Source organism: Astyanax mexicanus, chromosome 10 (assembly GCF_023375975.1).
Source record: "Astyanax mexicanus isolate ESR-SI-001 chromosome 10, AstMex3_surface, whole genome shotgun sequence".
NCBI lineage: Eukaryota > Metazoa > Chordata > Actinopteri > Characiformes > Acestrorhamphidae > Astyanax > Astyanax mexicanus.
In genome coordinates, this window is record NC_064417.1 from 18,234,901 (window position 1) to 18,256,197 (window position 21,297).

The 21,297-nt window shown below is 39.2% G+C and overlaps 2 protein-coding genes across 4 annotated transcripts in view; both read left to right on the plus strand.

Moving 5' to 3' along the window:
• canx (calnexin) overlaps positions 1-2,374 on the plus strand; it is a 29,000-nt gene extending 26,626 nt beyond the window's left edge. Inside the window, exon 15 of the mRNA XM_015603429.3 lies at positions 41-2,374. Coding sequence (XP_015458915.3) covers positions 41-103 — 63 coding nt within the window. The 3' untranslated portion in view covers positions 104-2,374. The remainder of the gene's footprint in view (positions 1-40) is intronic.
• Positions 2,375-10,742: 8,368 nt separating this feature from the next.
• The window catches only part of maml1 (mastermind-like transcriptional coactivator 1), a 20,185-nt gene continuing 9,630 nt past the window's right edge, over positions 10,743-21,297 (plus strand). Inside the window, exons 1-2 of one of the 3 annotated variants that reach the window (XM_022683590.2) lie at positions 10,743-12,770; positions 20,194-21,297. The exon at positions 20,194-21,297 is cut by the window's right edge and continues 402 nt beyond it. In XM_022683590.2, the coding sequence (XP_022539311.2) occupies positions 12,420-12,770; positions 20,194-21,297 (1,455 nt within the window). In that variant the 5' untranslated portion in view covers positions 10,743-12,419. The remainder of the gene's footprint in view (positions 12,771-20,193) is intronic. The other 2 variants (XM_022683589.2, XM_022683591.2) reach the window with 2 other exon arrangements.

Genomic DNA, 21,297 nt, shown 5'->3' on the forward strand with positions numbered 1-21,297 from the left:
TATACTCAGGTCTTTTTCTGCCCCTTTTTCTTCTTTGCAGAAACAAGAAGATGAAGTTTTGAGAAGGTCCCCCAGAAGCAAAGCGAAAGCTAGAAAGGACTGAATGACTTTCTTCTGATTTTTGTTTTTGCTTCCTGGATCTGTTCAACAACTGCAGCCCCTGTCCTTTGTGTCCTGTGTCCCTCCCCCTTACCTTTCCTCAATGGGACCTCCTTTTTTCCCTCCCTCATTCTTTCCTCTTCGCCCTCATTCCCATCTTCTCTGGTCTTCTGCTCCATCCTTGCTAAAGCGATGACAAACCGAGAGAACACAAAGTCTGTGGCGCGATCGACAGGAAGAAAGCAAGAAAATCAAAAATCCAACACGAGTCACTGCCTCGGACCAGGCTGAGGAGTAAGGTGATGCTGAAGATAACTATGATGTATAGAGTAGAAACCCTTTTTGTTTTTCTTTGTTTTTCTTTGTTTGCTTTACTAAAAAGGAAGAAAGAAACTTTTACCATTCCTTAACTGTGCTCATGCTAATGAAAAAAAAAAAAGCCTCTCTCCTTTTCCCAACCTAAACAACACAAGCCCTCCAGCCTCCAGTCGGCACATTGCTACTCGGGACAGTATTCATTCAATCGTCAGATGTGGCAACACTACAGCCCTGTGCTGCATGGCAGGGTTTAAAGCAGACGCTGATTCATCCATGTACGAGAGTGGAGAGGTGTTGGAGTCCAGAGATTCCCCATTTTTAGAAGGTAGATCAGATACGGTCAGGTCAGTAGTTCAGTTGGTTCAGTTGTTGACCTGTCTGCCTGATGATTATTGACATAATGAGAGATCACGTTACCTTGGCATTCATTCCACAGAGATCTTTTTTTTTTTTTTTTTTTTTTTATTATTTTTTTGTCATTTAGTCAGAGCAGACCATAGTGGATCCTAAAGACACCCTGGTTGCGCCGTAAATTGTGCGTTTCAGAATTTGGGTGTTTTTGCTGCAGAATCCCAGTTAGGTTTGTGGAGAATGCCAGTTAGGCTTTAGGTTCTAGCAAGCTGCCTTATTTCGTAGGATGTGGAGACACATTTTTGGCTGATTTTATTTGTGTGAATGTACTGAGTTTCTTTTTTTTGTTGTTGTTACTAATATATATGGTTATGATTTTTTTTTATGTCACCAGAACTTTCTTTTTACTAAATCATGGATTTTCTTACATGTATTACTTTTGTTTGGTTGTTTTCAGGTTTTGAACTTGCATAGCAGTAAACTGTTCATAGTTCATAACAGGGGGGCAGACACAACACAACATTCTTATTGAGTTAAGTTTGATGTTTAGGTTAGCGAATGAGAGAATGACGAGAACGGTTCCATGCTGATCACCAAGGGTTAAAACCTCAGATACGACAGGGCTTGCGTCCTTGCCTGGCATGACTCACGGTGTATTTCTGCTCAGCCTGTTATCTTTCCATTGGTGCACTAAGTCAGTCTTCTGACGCTCCATTGGCGAATGACTTGGCTCCACTCACACGTTACATGATGTAATATCCTGTCCCAGCAGCAGCAGCAGCAGCGGCAATAGCAGCGTTTTAGGGGGCCAAGCACTTCCTACAGTGCTGAAACCCTATTGGATTTTTTGTGTGTATGTGTGTATTTAAACACTTCAACCATGTCCTTCAATGTACTTCAATGACTTTGGGACCTTTTCTAATAATTGTTAAAGACCTTTTTCCATAGATTGTAAAATAAGCTTTCAGATTTCTTCCACTATTTCACTCTGCCCAAAACATTTTTACCCCAGAGACATATGAAATGGCACTAATGGGGACAAACCCCAATCTGGAGAAAACAAAGGCAGCAAACCTGTCCATTCACTCCAGCTTGCCTTAGTTACTAATTTTTGCTTTTAGTGAGGCTAACCTACCTCCGCCACCACTACTGTTCCAGCCGGCATGGCGGAGGAAGGCGCTGTGACTTGAGCTCTGCCCCAAGTTTGAAAAAAGTTGGCACTTTTTATAGTAACTGAGTCGAAAATACACATTCACACATGCATGCTGCACTGCTGCCACACTAAAAGCTCGCTGGATCTCTCGCTAACTAGCATCAATCTTCACTGTCCTCCATCTTGTCACCCCTGTTGCATCTGAGATTTGTCCCAATATTTGTTTTTTTCTTTACCATCTCACAAGTAATGTTTTTGCAATGGATGGCCTGGATCGATGCAAATATGAAGAAAGCTGATTATCCTTGGTAGAGTAGTGAGCGTGAGAATATCAATGTGATCAATGACTGAGTCTGTATATTTAAGGGTGGGTGTGGGTTAAGGCTGGGGAGGGGGACAAATTCCATCATGTTACTCACAAAACTAAAAATAAATGGATTTGATGAAAGACGGGCCTCTGGGTGTGGTGTATCATTTTTTGGAACGAGTAATAGACACCTAATTTTAAAATATTGAGAAGTAAGGCCTTATTCTATTTTTGAATATTTGAGATTTTTGTCTGTTTTGACCTGTCCACATGATAATGACACTAGTTGCTTTTTGTTTGTTTTTTTTTTTGTTTGAAAGCACTCTCCAATATGGATTTTTTTTAAACCTCTGTTTTCAGTGTTTGTGTGGACAGGGAAAACGTCACTTTTTTAAAATGCTGACGTCACACTGCATGCAAGTTTATGGCTGAATCTTAAAAACCTCCTTACTGCTGGAGTACTTTAGGGAACAGTGTGTGGACAGAAATACAGAAGGAGAGAACGTTCAGCTTTTAAAATATTTAGATACAGATGTTGGACAGTACCCAAAAGTGTTGGTCAGTACTGTGTAGGCCCTCCTCTGACCTGTAAGACCACTACAGTTATGTATTGGCAAAAGCCCAGTGATACGAATCAAAACAGAGAAGTTACAATTTAATGTGTCTTCATATAATGCAAATAAAAAAAAAATCAGGAAAACATAGTTTAAGAATTACTCATATGCACTCAATCAACACTGCAATCTATGATTTGCAATCTTAAAATGTAACATATATGGCCAGTTTCCCAAATAGGGATTGCAGCTATGTTGAACTATACAGTATTTGGAATGAAGATTTCTCATTGAAAGTAAAATATTGTGTGGAGCTAGGCCTAATCCCTGTCCAGGAAACCTATCCTATGGGACTATGCATAGTCCTAGACTACTACAACCCCTGGCAAAAAGTATGGAATCACCAGTCTTGGATGAGCACTCCTTCAGACATTTCATTCTGTAAAACAAACTCTGATCAAAAACATTATACAATAATGTCATTCCAAAGTGCAACTTGTTGGCTTTCAGGAACACTCAAAGAAATGAAGAAAGAACATTGTGGAAGTCAGTGAATGTTACTTTTATTGACCAACCACAGGGAAAAAAGTATGGAATCACTCAATTCTGAGGAAAAAAGTATGGAATCACTCAAATTGAAGGTAGAAAATAAGGACACACCCAGTCAATTTCCTTTCCCTAAATGGACACCTGCCTCAGATTAGATCTGCTCGTTAGTCTGCAGTTAAAAACACCTGCAGTCATGACACCTTGGAGGGCTGCTGGACGAATTAGAGTGGCAAGAACCATGGCTCCAACAAGAGAAATGTCTCTTGAAACAAAAGAGAGGATTGTGAAACTTCTTGAAGAAGGTAACTCTTCACGCATGGTTGCTAAAGATGTGGGCTGTTCACAGTCAGCTGTATCCAAGATATGGACCAAATACAAACAGCATGGAATGGTTGTTAAAGCCAAGCGTACTGGTAGACCAAGAAAGCATCAAAGCGTCAAGACAAGCAACTTAAGGCCATTTGTCTTGAAAACCGAAAAAGTACAACTAAACAGATGAAGCATAAATGGGAAGAAGCTGGAGCCAATGTATGTGACCGAACCGTAAGAAATCGCCTAAAGGAAATGGGATTTCAATACAGGAAAGCTAAAAGAAAACCATCATTGACACCTAAACATAAAAGAACAAGACTGCAGTGGGCTAAGGAGAGGCAATCATGGACTGTGGATGACTGGATGAAAGTTATCTTCAGTGATGAGTCAAGAATCTGCATTGGACAAGGTGATGATGCTGGAACTTTTGTTTGGTGCCGTTCCAGTGAGATTTATGAAGAGGCCTGCCTGAAGAAAACAACCAAATTCCCACAGTCCTTGATGATATGGGGCTGCATGTCAGGCAAAGGCACTGGGGAGATGACTGTGGTTAATTCTTCTATCAATGCACAAGTTTACATTGACATTTTGGACAGTTTTCTCATCCCTTCAATTGAACAGATGTTTGGAGATAATGAAATAATTTTCCAAGATGACAATGCATCGTGCCATAGGGCAAAAACAGTGAAGGCATTCCTTGGAGAAAGACACATTCAGTCGATGTCATGGCCTGCAAATAGTCCAGATCTCAACCCAATTGAAAACCTGTGGTGGAAATTGAAAAAAATGGTCCACAAGAAGGCTCCGACCTGCAAAGCTGATCTGGCAACTGTTTTCAAAGAGAGTTGGCACCAAATTGATGCAGAATACTGTTTGTCACTCAAGTCCATGCCTCAGAGACTGAAAGCCGTTATAAAAGCCAAAGGTGGTGCAACTAAATACTAGTGATGTATTTTGAATCATCTTTTGTTTATCTGTTTTTCATGATTCCATACTTTTTTCCTCAGAATTGAGTGATTCCATATTTTTTTCCCTGTGGTTGGTCAATAAAAGTAACATTCACTGACTTCCACAATGTTTTTTCTTCATTTCTTTGAGTGTTCCTGAAAGCCAACAAGTTGCACTTTGGAATGACCTTATTATTGTATCATGTTTTTGATCAGAGTTTGTTTTACAGAATGAAATGTCTGAAGGAGTGCTCATCCAAGACTGGTGATTCCATACTTTTTGCCAGGGGTTGTATATGTCTTTTTCACAGTGCTGTATAGTACAGGACTAGACTTAATCCCTGTCTGGGTTTTTTTAATGCATGCAGTGTTTTTGAGAATTGATCATTTTGCAAAACAAGAAATCACAATACTTACACAACAGTATTTTTTTTACAACCTCTGCCTATAACTGCCTATTTCTTCACACATTTTTTAAACGCAGTCCTACAAGTTCTCAAAGTTTTTTTATTGTGGCCTCTCGTTTTTTAAGACCCTTGCCTTTGGAATACATTATGAATAAACATGTGCCCCAATACTATTGTCCATAAAGTGTATTTCCACTCTTTACAGATCAATTTTAGTAATGTTACACTAATATTTTCATGCATAATGAGTTATGTGGCTTATTAGGACCTGCATTTCATTCAAAGGAAAGCTTGCCAACTATGATGCGTGGTGGTGGATCTTTATTGCTTTGGGTTTGTGTGGCTGCCAGTGGCATTGAAAGACCTGCAGAGGTAAAGTGAATAATGGAATAATCTGAGAAGATGATTGCTTGTACAACAACGCAACTATCCAACACATACCTTAAAACTACCACAGCCCTCACAATCCTCTGACCTAAACATCATAGAAAACATGTAGATAACCCGTAGAGAAACTGCAGCAATGAAATCCAAGAACCTCAGATGTTTCACTACAGGCCTTCTGCAGAGAGCTGGATAATGTCCAACTGCACGAAGACATAAAATAAAACCCCTTAAATATCGTATTAATGAGAGAATCCGTAATCATCTGAAAGTCCAACCAATGCTCACCTAAAACTCCTCCTTCATAGTCGTACTAAATGCTGTCCAGACCTCCATCGTGCAAAGCTCAGCTGCATTCTCAATAATACAGCATCACATGACGGATGAACATTGCTGGCTCTGATTTACTCAATGGTGTAAAAATAGCTCAAACTGTAGCAAACATTCCACTTCACATGGCTATTTTTGGGAACTGCGTGAAAAGAGCATATTTGAGTTGCGTAATTCGATTTTACATAATCTGGGTCAGGCAGGGCCTTGGCCAGGGACTTGTGGAGAATGAGCACATGAGCAGCAGACATGGCAGATAGCATGTCATGTAAACAAACTCCACTGTTGACCCCAACACCCCCATCCCCCCACCCTGTTTCACCCAGTGCCGTTAAACACAGCAAAGAACATAAACATTAAAGGATAATTCTTCTGATTTATAACATTTTGCCATAGTTAAATTGAGGTCTAATATGATGTGAAAGCATTCTGTTTTTATTTTGTGTGAAATATTCTAGAAAAACTCAGAATTGAGATGTTTCACAGTGCTGCTGAAGGGAAACTCAGTTTAATGCTAACAGTCCTGAACAGAAAGCTATTACATTAAATATTTGTAAAAATATTGCATGATACCAAAGACATTGTATTATTGTATTTTATAGTTTATTATAGTTTATTAGTTTTGTGACAAAATGTTGACATGTAACATTTCCTCAATAAATGAATGGTGTAGATTTAGATGGACTTTTACAAACACAAATTTATAATAAAAAGATTTAAAGTTATAGACCACAACGGAACAAAAGTGGGTTTAGTTTTTCTTTTTAAGTTTAATAAAATAAGAATCTGAGAAGTGTGAAGTGCAAAAGTATTCAGCCCCCTTTACTCTGAAACCCCAAAATAAAATCCAATGCAATCAGTTGCCTTCCGAAGTCACTTAATTAGTTAATAGAGTTGTGTGTAATTTAATCTCAGTATAAATACAGCTGTTCTGTGAAGGCCTCATTGGTTGGTTAGAGAACACTAGTGAACAAACAACAGCATGAAAACCAAGGAACTAACCAGATATGTCAAAGATAAAGTTGTTGAGAATTTGAAAGCAGAGTTAGGTTATAAAAAGATTTCCCAAACTTTGAACATCCCAAGGAGCACTGTACAGTACAATTCTACATCTGCAAACCTACCAAGACATGGTTTTACACCAAAACTCCAATTTGAGCAAGGAGAGCACAGTCAGAGAAGTAGCCAAGAAGCCAATGGTCACTCTGGAGGAGCTGCAGAAATCCACAGCTCAGGTGTGAAAATCTGTCCACAGGACAACTATTAAGTTATGCACTCCACAAATCTGACCTTCATGGAAGAGTGCCAAGAAAAAAAAACATTGTTGGAAGAAAGAAATAAGAAGTGCTGTTTGCCACAAGCCATGTAGGGACACATGAGACAAAAGTTTAACTTTCTGGCCTAAATGCGAAACTCTATCACCCTGAACACACCATCCCTACTATGAAACATGGTGGTGGCAGCATCATGCTGTAGAGATGCTTTTCTTCAGGAGGGACAGAGAAGCTGGTCAGAGTTTATTGGAGGATTGTTGGAGCTAAATACAGGGCAATCTTTTATCCCTAAACATACAGCCAGAGCTACAGTGGAATGGTTTAGATTTATGTGTTAGGATTGCCCAGTCAAAGTCCTATTGAGCTTCTGTGGCAAGACAGAAAATTGCAGCTCACAGGCGCTCTCCATCCAACCTGACTGAGCTTCAGCTTTTTTAAAAGGATTATAAGCAAAAATCTCAGTCTCTAGATATACAAAGCTGGTAGAGATATACCCACCAAGACTTACAGCTATAACTACAGTGAAAGGTGGCTCTACTAAGTATTAAGATAGGGGGGTGCATGTCACACTTTTCAGATTTTTATGTAATTAACATTTTTAAAACCATCCATCATTTTTGTTCTACTTCACAATATAAAATCTCAGTAAAACACATTTAAGTGTGTGGTTGTAAGATGACAAAATGTGAGTTCAAGGGGTATGAATACTTTTGCAAGCCACTGTATTTATGTGAAGTTATGTGGAGTTTTAATTGGATATTGATTTTACACCATAACACATTAATTTTTGAGTTGACGTTGATCATGTTTGATTCACCACCACTACTCTCCAATTTCTACTCTCCGACCAACAAATTTGAAATGTTTGAGCTTTTAATTTTCATAAAAACAAACACAGAGTTTGTTTCTAGACACTCAAATAAAATGTGTTTTTTACAGGCGTACATGCTAAAAAATTATAAATCACAGCGTAACCTGATTTCACAAAAAAGAAAGAGCAAGGAACATAGGAATGAAAGAACTAATCAGTGTACACATAGTAAATACATAATATTGGAAATAGAACTTTTTGTGTAAAATATTAAATTAAAAAAGGGAAAAGAAAAAAAATACATTCAAAAGATTATGATTTTGCAAGCTTACTTGTGTAAGTCACACCCTAACCAAGTGCACCTCAGGCTTAAATCATAACAATAATATACAAAATCAAAATGAATTTAAAGTTGTGTCAGACATTACAAATAATAACAGCATTAGGATAAATTTAACAAGTACTGGGCAACAAAATTTCAAGTCAAAAGCAAATCTAAAAGTAAAGTATGTTAAATCAACATTCATTGTAAAATTTTATGCATTGAAACAACATTGATCTACAACATCAGAATGAATTTATTAGTGCACATTAATGTTAATTCAACATTAATTTAATGTTGTGGTTTTAGGTGTATTGTTTGTATAAAACTTAACCCCCCATAATGTTGATTCAACATTAATTTATTGTTACGGTTTCATATGTATTGTTTGTATTAGACTTAGCCCCAAATAAATTAACTAATTAATCACACTTTTTGGAAAGGTGATTCAATTTCATTAGCCACAACACGTCCTGATTCCTGCTAGACCTGTAAAATTAAGAAATCTTTTAAATAGAACCTGTCTGAAAACATGAAGCAGCTGAAAGATCTCAAAAAGCAACAAATTATGCCACAATCTGAAGAAATTCAAAAACAGATGAGAAAAGATCTGTCAGTTTGGAAAAGGTTACAAAGTAATTTCTAAGGCTTTGGGACTCCAGTAGACCACAGTAAGAGCTAGTATTCATCCAAAAAAACTCTTCATGAGGAAAAATTCTTTCTACTGACGTGACAAAAGTGGAACTTTTTGAAAGGTGTGTGTTTCATTACATTTGGCATAATACTAACACATAATTATAGAAAAAGAACATCATGCTGAACGTAAAATATGGTGGTGGTAGTGTGATGGTCTGGGGCTGCTTTGCTTCAGGGCCTGGACATCTTTCTATAAGTTATGGAACCAGAAATTCTGTTTTTTTACCAGACAATCCTGAAGGAGAATATCCGGCAGTCTGTTCATGACCTCAAGCTCAGGTTCTGCAGCAGAACAATGATCCACACAAAAAAGTTCACCTCTGACTGGCTTAAAAAATAAAATGGAGATAAAGATTTTGGAGAGATGAGACGGACTTATTGCCAGTTATCTGTAAAGTTTGACTGCAGTTGTTGCCGCCAAGGGAGGCACAACCAAGTCATAAGGTTTAGGGGCAAACACTTTTTCACACAGGGCCAGATTGGTTTGGATATTTTTTAATTATCATGTAAAAAGTGATTTTTATATGTACTAAGTTTGTCTTTGTCTGATATTAAAGATTATTTAAGAATTTAAAAAAAATCAGTATGACAAAAAGCAAAAACATTTCCTCACTATGTTCCTCACAGTGGAAACTGACAGATGAAATCTCTAAGCTTTTTTATATCCTTCCTCTAAACCATGATGTTGAACAATCTTTGTTTTCATGTTATTTGAGAGTTTTGTTTTTTGTGTTTTGATTTGCAATTAGCACCTTAACCCTTTCTAATAATCAGATTCACCTGTGTATGTAGGTCAAGGGTTAATGAGCTTACCAAACAAATGTTGTGTTCCAATAATCAGTTATAAAGATATTCAAATCAATAAAACAACAAGGGTGCCCAAATTTATGCACCTGCCTAATATTTGAAGAATAATTGCACGTTTTACTTCTCAAATATTACTGTGTTCATCTGCTATATGACATATTTAACTGAAATCGCTGATCCGAACAATTAATGATTTATAAAGAAAAATCATAAAAATGATCAGGGCTGCTTAAACTTGTTATACCACTATAACATCTTGGCAGTGTCTCAGTGAGTTCTGTGAGACATTTACTGCTCTCTTACTGTGTTTGAGAGCATCAGTTGTGAAGTTGTGGAGATGTAGAGTTGGTATCCAGTGAATAGCCCTATTTGAGTAATGTTCTAATTCATATTATGGCAAGAGCTACTTAACTAAGTGAAGAATGATGGTCAGTCATGATGAAACTGGCTATCATCAGGACCGCCCCAGGAAAGAAACAATAAGAGTTTCCTCTGTCCCACAGGATACATTCTTTAAAGTTACCAGCCTCAGTTAACAGCACCCCAGATAAGAATGCTAAATGCTTCACTGAGTTTTTTGGTTTGTTTAACACTTTTAAGTTACTACATGATTCCTGGGTCCATTTAGTCTTTTTTTAAATGAATGTTGATTCAATTTCAACACTATCCAATGTCTATTAGGAAACTTGAAGTAAAGGGGTATTTTTTCCATCCTAAACATCATAAAATGTAATGCAGCCAAATAATTAATATTTATTCAATGTTTTTTGAGATTAGCGATACATTTTTATAACTTTGGGGATAGTTTTCCAGTAGATTTGAATCTTGCCACGGTTCTGAAAGGTACTCAGCAGGTCTGCTTGGTGAATTGTGGTGGTATAAACAGGTCTGTGTGGTTCATGTGTTAAAGGTTCGCTCTGAGTCGCTCTCAGTTGGAGTTGTTTAGCCTGTGCCGTTTTTCTACAGAGCCCAGTCAAGTAGTGGAATGTGTTTTTTCCCCCAAGACTCCCTCGCGTCACTGCGGTAGCTCTCTCTGATTGGCTGGTTTTGCTGCCAGTCCTGTAGGGTGGGCGGGGTGAGGGCCGCACGGCTCGTGACGCGACTCTGTGATGCAGAGGTTAGAAAAAGGAGAGGAAAAAAAGAAAGAAAAAAAACTTGTTACAAGATGGCGACGAAGAACTGCCTGTACACTGGAAAACAATAGAAACAGCAGCAGCGAAGGGGAGTTTTATCCTCTTCGTCGAGGCCTCGTCCTCTTCGCCCTCTTCTTCTTCGGCGAGGCGTCTGTGGAGCGCAGCGTGAGGGACTTTCGGGAGGCGCTGAGCCGGACTACAGGGATTTTCATCCCGCTTTTGTTATGAGGCGAGTTAGCTTAGCCCGCTAGCTACAGCTACATCCGTATCCTCGCACGGCGGCGTCCAGCGCTGAGGTTTATTAAAACAGTGGATCAGCTGTTCGCCAGGTTAACTTCGCTGCTTTTAAAAAAGTTTCTGGAAGTCTTCAGGTTCGGGGTTTGAGCTGAACGGCTATGAGAGAGAAGGCTGTTGGCTTTTCGGGCTTTATTTTAACGCGGTCACATTTTTTAGCTCAGAAATGTCCGTCGTCTCAAAGTTTAGTTTGAGAGTAGAAGTCCATTCTGGAGTGAGCGGCTAGTCTGCCTCCGCTCACCGAGCTGGTTAACGCTCGGTTAAGCAGCTAAAGCTAGTCAGATGGTCTTAGCTAAGTTTCAGAGACGTAAGTTTATCGTACGTTAAAATCCTAGAAGATACCGGTTGTTTTAGATAACGGCTGGTTGATTTTCTAACAAGAAACATAAGGTTACAGAGCAAGGTTAGCTAGCCTAACCTAGGTTTCTTTTCTATGTAACTTAGTAGGTTAGTTACTGTGATAAAACAACCACAAGACACGTTGGGGTTCGTGGTTATTAAACTAGTTAGCCTAGCTTAGCTAGTTAACTAACTAACCTAGGTTAACTAGTTAAATTAGATCCAACACACTGAAGTTTTATCCTCTGTTAACTTGTTAGCTTCTAAGTTAACTAACGCTAGCTAGCTCATCTAACTCATTATTTTTGGTAGATTTTAGACAGCTTAGCAAAGCTTGAATTATCTACTTTTTTGGAGTTGTCCAGTAAATTTACCTCACAGTTAGTTAGAAAGTGTTATATCGTCCAGTATATGATTTTAGTAGCTAGTTAGGTAAATTTACTCACTCACAGCTAACTAACCTAGCGTTACAAATGTTATTGCTGGTGCCTTAAGGTCAACTTGTAGCTAGTCTACCTTAAGTAAGTTATCCTGTCCTGTTTGTTAGTTAGGTTTGTCTTTAAACCTAATTTTACGCTTAATTAATTTCTTTATTTCTTTTTCCATTAACATCATAGTTAGCTAGCTATTTTTGTTGTTTTTTTTTATATGCCAAATCTCACAAACCCACTGATTTGTGTTTTATGTTTGGCATGCAGTGATGTGTATCTAGTTAACGCTATTTCAACACGCTGAGCTGCATGTAAAACATTGCTCCAACGTTTAACTTTACGTTGACGTGCTAAACAATGTAGAGCACTGGTAGAGCAGTGGTAGGCAAATATTGACAAAAATGGAAGCAGTTAAGTGTGTTTTGTAAAGGCCGTGGAGGAGGGGGTTGTATACTCGCTCGCCCACACAGCGAGGAAAGCAGCAGATTCAGCACTATAACCAAGTTACCTGTATCCGGAGCTGAGCTGACTTTAAAGGAGAATACGAAAAAAAGGATAAAGCCTCCGGTAACTACTAGCACCGCGCTGCTGCATCGCAACGATGGCGGATTTCGTCGTGCAGCGCCACAGCGCGGTGATGGAGCGGCTCCGCCGGCGCATCGAGCTCTTCAGGCGGCACCACAACAGTTGCGAGAACCGCTACGACAGTACTACTATGGAGCGCATGGATATGGAGAGGCAGCAGACCTTTGCGCTGCACCAGCGCTGCCTGCAGACCAAGGCCAAGCGCTCCAACAAGCACCGACAGCAGGGACCGGCGGCGACCGCGGCGAACGAGCAGACGGGGCAGAGAGCACCGGGATCCGCGGGGACAAACTCGGAGTTGGCAGAGGGCGGCGGGGCGCCTGGAGATCAGAGCAGGAACAGCACTCTGATCGCGGTTAGTACAAATGTGAGCTTTTGGTTCCCAGTACTGGATCTGTGTAGTAAGTAGTGTTGTGCATATTTTGTTGTCACACGATTGGGATTCAGGTATTTCACAATGTAGAGTTTCCCACCAAGCTGTAAAACTTGAGCAAATTGAGAACTAAACAAAGCTAATTAATTATACTTACCTCTCTACTATTAAGAATTAGGCCTGGCATTTGGCTTCGGTCATCTGTTGAAACCTTGAACCCCTTGTTAAAGTTATCAAGTTAATTAACAAACACTTATTGTCGAGTTGAAGGAGCTTTTTAAAAGCAAGGAAAAGGCACAGAGCATTGCAGAACAGTGACAGTCTAAGACCAGGATTGGGAAGTAAGCATGTCCTTTGTTTTTTTAAGCTGTATTGATGCCAGTATACCAACACCAGCCGCCACAGCGTGGTGTGGCTAAAGAACTCAATCAGGCAGGCGTGCTTGACCCACTTCACGTGATCTCAGTGTTGTTGTGCATGGTCAACACTCTTAAATGGGCCAGGCTGAGCCTCTCCAGACCGAGCATATCCAATTTGGATTTTCAGATAAATTAAAAGAATTTGGTGCCTCACCTAAAGGTTTTTCCTAAGTGTATAAAAGTTTTAGCCTGCAGAAGATGCATTGTTGTTGTCAGCTCCTGAAAATGTGAGAACAGCAGTTTCCTTCCCCTGAAACCCACTAGTGCTGCAGATTGACTGCAGCCTGTCAGGACTGACTGACTTGTGCTCTGAGTGTGCTGTATGTTGATAGCCCATGTGCTCTTATGGAGCAGTTGAATGTAATGTAATATTCAAAATAAACACATCAAATGCATTGCCCTCTACATACTAGGTTGGCAGAATAAGCAGGGCAGCAAAGCAGGCTACTTGACCGATTATGTGAAGTTATGACAGCGTCAGAATGCCTAATTTTTCTCATCATTGATGTTCTGTTATTTGTTAAAAAATCTTAGCCTATTTGAAATTGAACTGCGCTACACATCCAGTGAAGTGTATATTTAGGGAAAATACATGGTTGTAAAGTTCTGTGCGCTTTCTACAGTAAAACTACTTGCTGCAACTTTGTGTTCGGTTAATTGTGAATGGTTGGGGTCTGTCCTGCATTTAATGGGTATATTTTAGACTTAGGCATAACTGTTGTATAACAAGGTCTAATTCTAAAATGCTATTGAAAATTGGTGAAATTAGTCTTTTTGCTTCTAAACCTCGATGGATTGCTTTGCAGTGTAGCCTTGATGGGAAGAAGCAGTTTCACTGTAAACAAGCCTATCACAAAAGCATTTTTTTTTAAGTTTGTCATTCGAAGAAGTCAATAGATTTTTGGTGTTTGTCTGTTTTAAGTGTTAAAGCTCAGGTTATCAAATGGTTCAGTTCACCAGAATAGCTTTTGTAGTAAAATATTTTAGTACTATATGGTGGGGAACAGCAGTATGTTTTTATATTAGTACTGGACTAATTTTTAACGGTCTTCTTATCGGTCTTGTTCTGAAAGTGGATGAAGCAGCATACCCATTAAATATTTTAGTATGGCTTTTGGTTACACCATGATATATAATTCTATGGTCTATGAAAGACATGGGCTATGTAAAGCTACAGAGTTAAGGGATATGTATGCTGACTAGGGCTGCAGCTAGCGATTATTTTAGTAATCGAGTATTCCACTGAAAAATCGATTCGATTAATCGAGTAATCGGAGAAAACAAAATAAAAGATTTCATAAAATAAGAAATTTCACTTAATAATGAATGACCAATTGGTTTAATGTTTATATTCACAACATACATTTCCACATTGCAAACACAAATGCAAATAAATAAAACACAAAATAAAGAAAACATGTAAGTAGTAATTTAATAAATTAAGTTAAATTATTTCAACTAAGGATTTCTTGTAAGTATTAAATATAGAGCATTAATCAATAATAAAGGCATAAACATTGGCTTTATGTTGTGCATCTTAGCTAAATGACAGTACAGTAAGTTCATGGCCGTGTGTTTCTGCCAGAGTTACTTTAGTAACTCCACAGCGTTGTGTTTACTATTTACATAAAGCCTGTATTAAGTCTAGAACTTCTCTCCATTGTAATAAAATAACCATACACACTAGACAGTATACCTAATAATCAGCACTCCACACCGCTGTCATTATGTTAATATGGTACATTAATGTTAATCTTATTTATATGTTATAAGTTAAATTTACCTGGTCTCTTGGATCCACCATTCCAAAAACCTCCGCCTCCTCCACATGCTTCCTGTGTGTGGGTGACATGACGCTAAGTGTGCTTTGCGATGTAAAATTAATTAAACGATTCGTCGAGGCACAGAAAATTAATCGATCAATTTTTAAAACAAGTAACTCTAATTACTCCGGTAATCAATTCAACCTTAATGTTGACTGTTTACATTTACCCAAAGAAAGCAGTAAGATGGCCACATTGAATGTGTTCCATATCAACTCTTATTGGGAATACGTATTTAAACTTGTTATAAACAAATGGTTTAGTTTGTATGTATGTATGCTATACATTGATGACCCTGCTTTTTGGAAGATACCATAGCTGTCACATGTTCTTGTATACCAGCAAATGTTAGCTAGCTCGAGGGGTGAAAAAAATCTTTACTATAAACAAAATGACACTTTGTCTGAAGTTTACACTTTTAAATTAAATTAAATCTTAATTTGTTTGGCTCACATTCCAGCACACTGGATTGGCAAACCAATTATTTAAAAATTAAAGCGAAGAATGTCTACTTTATTGCCTAGGTATTATTGTTAGTAATGTTTTAGCCAAATTAGTAATTGGGCTATGTAATCAATCTTACAGCTGGTAATAAATAATAGTTGCTCATTAAAAACAAAATCTAACCAACCACATACCCTGTTCACCAGTCTGCCAAATACAGTGAACATCAGCAGAGCTAACAAAGCTAGCACTTAGCTAAACTAATATATAAAAACTGGTTTAATTGAACCCATAATACATCCATGACGGGCATTATTTTGTATACACTGTTAGGCATGTTAGCATTAGTCTAAAAGTGTCAAATTCTAAGGTTATTTTCAGTTTGTTTTCCATCACTTGTTAAAATTATGAAAGCATTTTGTGTCTGCTATTGTAACTTATAATTGTGCTCATGAAACATAATTAAACTTGGTGATTGAGCTACAAATGCCCTTTACCATCATGTTCCACATATACAAGGCTTGACTATGAAAAGTTTCTGCCTCTCTCAAAGTCTAACCCTGTGTTCAAACTAAAAAGCGTCAGGAAACCATTTGTTTCCTATGGCAGGGAGTGATTTGTCACAGTGAGAAGCAACAAAGTGGCAGAGCAGCATGCGTCGTGGAGTTGGCTACTAGCTATTATTTGGACCTGTCACATACAAGGCTGTCCGAGGTCCTCAAGCTTCTGCTCTCGGAACTTTTAGTTCTTTTCGCATTTCGTTGTAGAGAAAACATGGACGAGAGATTCATCACCGTTGTTTTTTTATTTCCCATTTTATTTGATGGGTGCGATTCCAGCACAGGTAAATCATAGAAACCAGCCAAGATATATATCATTTATTTTTTTATCTTTTGATGCAATACAGCTGGACCACGTGTGCATTGAGCAACAAATGCGTGGTGACCGGAGCGACTCATTGTGTTCTAGTTTGAACACAGTCTGTGCATCTTAAAGGCCTTGATAGGCTCCAAAAGTTTAAACAAAGTTAAACCTCCTTTGAGAAATAATGTTTGTGTGCTCTGTGTGCGTTTTTTTTTTTTTTTCAGACCTGCAGGTGGGGCTATGACTGTAAAAAGTTCTTATTTTCTTGACGGAGTATTTAATGGAGTATTTTGGGCTGTACTGACTTTAATACAAACTTTGCACCTTATAGTTTATGATTAGGATGGTACAGTGAGGTGGGAGGCATAACATTTGCCCAGGTATATTTTTATTTAGTATGAATAGATATTTAAAGTGTTTTTGTATATATCCATATCCTCAATCTATATGTTGGTCTTTGAGGTAAATAATACAACCTGTATTATGTTATGCAGCTTGTTTACTTTTTCATTCCAAATTCAAAGGTGAGAACAGTGAGAAATAAAGAGTGATAAAAATAAGTGTATGACATTGTGAGAGTGAGAAAGGAGAAAAAAATACAAGTTAATTAATTGAATTAAAATACTCTTAATTGGATAGTACTACTACAATTCCAACAAAACCAACAGCAAATCCAATGGCTTGCAGCTCATCATTTTCAGTTGAAACTCAAAAACATTACTGTATTTAGCCTAATAATGCATACAGTGTGGTATCTATTACATACAACTTTTCAAAGTGAACGTATTGGTATGCATACAGTTCTTAATTTTAAGCTTTAAAAAACATTGTTAAAGGTTTATATTTCAAGCTAATTTGGAGCAGTTATATTCAGTTTTATTAGTTAGTTTTAAATAAAATATTGGCACCATGTAAATAATAACATATCAAAAAGTAAAAGTGACAATTTAAAAAAAGTAACACTTTTTGCTACTTTGTCACAAAATCATAATGAACATAACTAATAAATGGTGTCTCATGTAAATCGTTCACATCTGATAAATATAGTGTGTTTAATAAGTTTAGTATCAGGGCTGATACTAGTGCTGGGCGGTATGACCAACAATGTATATTCTGGCGTTTTTTATAATTTTTTTTATTTATTTGTTTATTTATTTTATCAATCAATTCCATAATCTCTTCTCTGAGGGGATAATTGCTGTTTACTGTTGTTTTTCTTTTACTTGGATAAAAACAATCATACAGTAAGGAACAGCAGTAGGAGCTTCTCAGATATGGTGCTGTTTTAATTTTTCTCCAGGCAGGACGGACCGTTTGACTCCACAGAGCTGAGATATCATTACTCCAGTGTATTAGCTTATGTTAACTGGCTAGGGTTAGCTAGCGAGCTGAATCTGCTTTTTTGGCTGTGTTTTACACGGTGCTCTGCCGCGCTCTGGCGGTATGTGGATATGGGTTTAAAACTTCCCCTCTGGTATACCAGATTAACAGGTATACCGCCCAGCGTTAGCTGATACTGCTTAAGATTATCTGTTTACATTTTCTCTATTTAGTAATTCGCAGAAATGCGTACCTGTGCCTAATTGTAACTTTGTCTTTGTGGAGTATTTCCAGTTATACCCCCATTGTGGGGGTAGTTTGAAAGCTATTAGCACCCCATTGATTGGACCTTGGCTGCTGTAGGACAGAAATGCTGTAGTAAGAAAAAGGGCGGGGGGGTTTGCACAGGGCGTTCAGGATGACTCAGGTCTAAGTTACCCCATCCCCCTGCTCGCCCACATAGTTGACTCACTATTGTTCCCAAAGCCCCAGGACAGCTGTGTGTGTATGCATGTATGCATGCATGTCACCATACTGGACCCTTACCCTAGAACAGGAAATATTTGTTCGCTGAACACTGCTTGGTCAAAGTTCAGTTGGTGTGCTGTTTGCCGTGTCTTAAACTCGTGTTCGGCAAAGCGCACAATGTGTGCTGTGTTTTAGCATCTTAATCATTTTACAGGAAAACTGGGAAGTGGATTCAAAAATGTTCTCTTCACAGTGCATAGATTTTAGGCCCAGTATCGCAGTAGCAATGCGGGCTGCCCCCTCCTGTGGAGAATGACTCAGTACTACTCATCCACCCTGTTAGGCCTGCATTTTATCTTTTGCAGCTACTGTTGCTCTCATACAGTATCAACATTAGTCTAATAACTGGATTTTTTAAGTGTATTTATTTACTTTAAACAAAAAGAATAAAGGCTATGTGTGACCTAAGGATATTGTTTCCCTAATCAATACAATATTAAAAAAAAAAACGTTTATTTTTGGAGATTTCTCATTTCATAATTTCCACAAAGGTATATGTATTATCACTATGTAGTGCATTATTTAGGCCAACTTGGTGGCTCTCAGCTTCAGTAAGCAGCTCTTACTTGGCTACTAGACTTGGTTGCAGCCGCTGCTGCTCAGCCATAGGCCTGGAGGGAGCCCATTGTGCCAGTAGGGGCTTCAAAGGCGAGCTGCGCCTGGACAGGAATTCGGCACGCTCTCACAACCCTCTGCAGCCGCGGCGCTGCCTCTTTTGTTGTGTTCTGTACATCCATACACATGGTAATTAGTCTCATGTGGCTCGGGCCTGCGGTAATGGTGGTTGTGAAGTGGGGGAGTCATGAAGGCAAAGAAAGAGAGAGAGAGAGAGCGTGCGACAGAGAAGGGGAAATAGGGGAAGTGAGAGAAAGTGGGAAGGAGGGGCCAAAGTTAGGGAGATTAAGAGAGGCTAAGGGGCAGAGAAATGGTCTGAGAAAAGCCCATTTAGGTGTGAAAGCGAGAGTACATGAGTCTGCATGCGTAACTTAAAAGACTGAGTGCTGGAGGAAGAGCGTGCAAGCTTGCGAGAGTAAGAGAGACCAGTTTTTCTGGTTCAGGAAGCCTGCTGTCTGTGTGCGTGCACGCGAGTGTATGAGGATCAGACAAGCCATCTAACTTTACCTGTAGGAAGCCCTTAGCTCAGCTCAACACTGCTTTTGTTGAGAAGAACCTGCCACCTCAGCTAGCTGTTGTTAATGTGGTAAAAAGAGTAGATTCACTAGCCCCTTGTTCAGTGTGTTTCTTTAAAGCATACAGTGTAGAGGAACTCTACAATTATTTGTAAATTTAAAAAAAATGTTTTAAAAAATAATTCTATTTATTGTCTTTTTTTGTTTGCAGAAAAAAATGATTTGTCAGTGAGCAGAAAAGTGTCCAAGAAACACTGAACCCAACATGTTAACTCTGGATTCAGTTACAGATATCTTATATTGCTATTTTCTATAGTACACCTTACATATATATGCAGCTGAAAAGCTAGTTAACTAACATTTTGCTTCAATAAGAATTTTATTCAGATGACGTCTCATATTAAAACTGGAGATGGATTAGTCAGTGTTTTGGGGGGCGATTTTATGTCTCTCAGTATTACAATGGGTTCCTCTTTGGCCTAAATAGTCTGAAATGTCCTCTTAAAGCTGTTATGAGAAGTTTTACAGTGATTTAAATAGACATGATATTTTGGTGTGCTTTTTATTCACAGGAAAATAAAATTAACCTAAAGTACTCTGAGCAAATTTCTGTGCTTCTGAGCAGGTTCTGCAGCAGTGAGTGAGGTTTTTATTACCATCTAGCAGTTAAATTAGGAGTTATTGCAGTTTTGTGCAGCAGCTTCCAAAATATGGATCAGCTCTCAGGATTGGCTAAAATATTCCCATCTTCTGATTCTGAAGTCTAGTAAATACTAATATTGCCTATATATCTGATAGACAGTACTCTTATGTATTACTGTATTGTATGTATTATTAAAAAAAAATAATATGTATAGATTCTGATTTTGTTTTCTTTTAATTCTATCAGTTGCAGGAGACTGTGAAGAGGAAGCTGGAGAATGCAGGCTCTCCACTCAGTCGTGACCAAGTTAACGGCTTTGGTGATGGCTACCCTCCATCCAAAAAGTCCTGTCTAGAAGATGCTTTGAGTGGCATTAATGGAGCAACGAATGGAGCTTTGCCTCCTCTTTCCCCTCTGGATAGTAAGCATGGCATATGTCCTGACTCTCTGGGAATGAACGGTACACATGCCACAGGTGGTGTGGAGCCAAACGGAGTTGGGCTGCCTGATGGATGTGGGGTGCGGGGCAGCGAGTCGGACATTCGCCTGAAAGAGATGAAGCAAGAGCCAATGGACGACATCCTGCCCACTGGAGGAGGAAATGGTAACATCATTCTTCCTGACCTCAACCTGAATGAGCAGGAATGGACTGAGCTCATGGAGGAGTTCAACCGCTCTGTTCCCTATGAGGAGATCCAGGAGCTCTTCAATGATGGTTTTGAGGACCGGAAGGACCCTGATTTGTCGGCTGGCGGTCCACCATCCAACCTACTGCCTGCAGACCTTGCCAGCGTGGTAAAAGCTGAGTTTTCACCGGCCCCAACTTCATCCTCAGCTGCTTTTGAGCAGGACTCGCGCACTGGTTCCCCTCATGTCCCACCCTCCTCATCTGGGCCTTTGCTTCACACTGGTTCCCCAGTCACAGCTCCCTCAGCAGCCTCCTCTCCGGCCTTGCCCGGGCCCCAGCACTCTCAGCAGCAGCAGCAGCAGCAACAACAGCAGCAGCAACAATCAGGCCAGCCGTCTAGACCTCTCCAGAACCACCTGCTGACTGGAGCCCCTAAAGACCTCTCGCCTGCTCAGCAGCTCCAACAGCTGGCTGCGAGGGAGCAGCAGAGGGCGCAGCTGATGCAGAGCCACCAGCACCAGTCACAGAAACAACAGCAGCCGAAACAACAGCAGCAGCAGCAGCAGCAAGCACCCAAATTCCACCAGCAGTCCAATATCCCATCCACCTGGTCCCAGAACACTCCCACCCAGAGTCAGATGGGAGGCACTTTTGGCCTGGAAAAACCCACCAGCCCCTCGCTTTACCCTTCAGACTTTCAGAATTCAAAACCTCTGCTCATG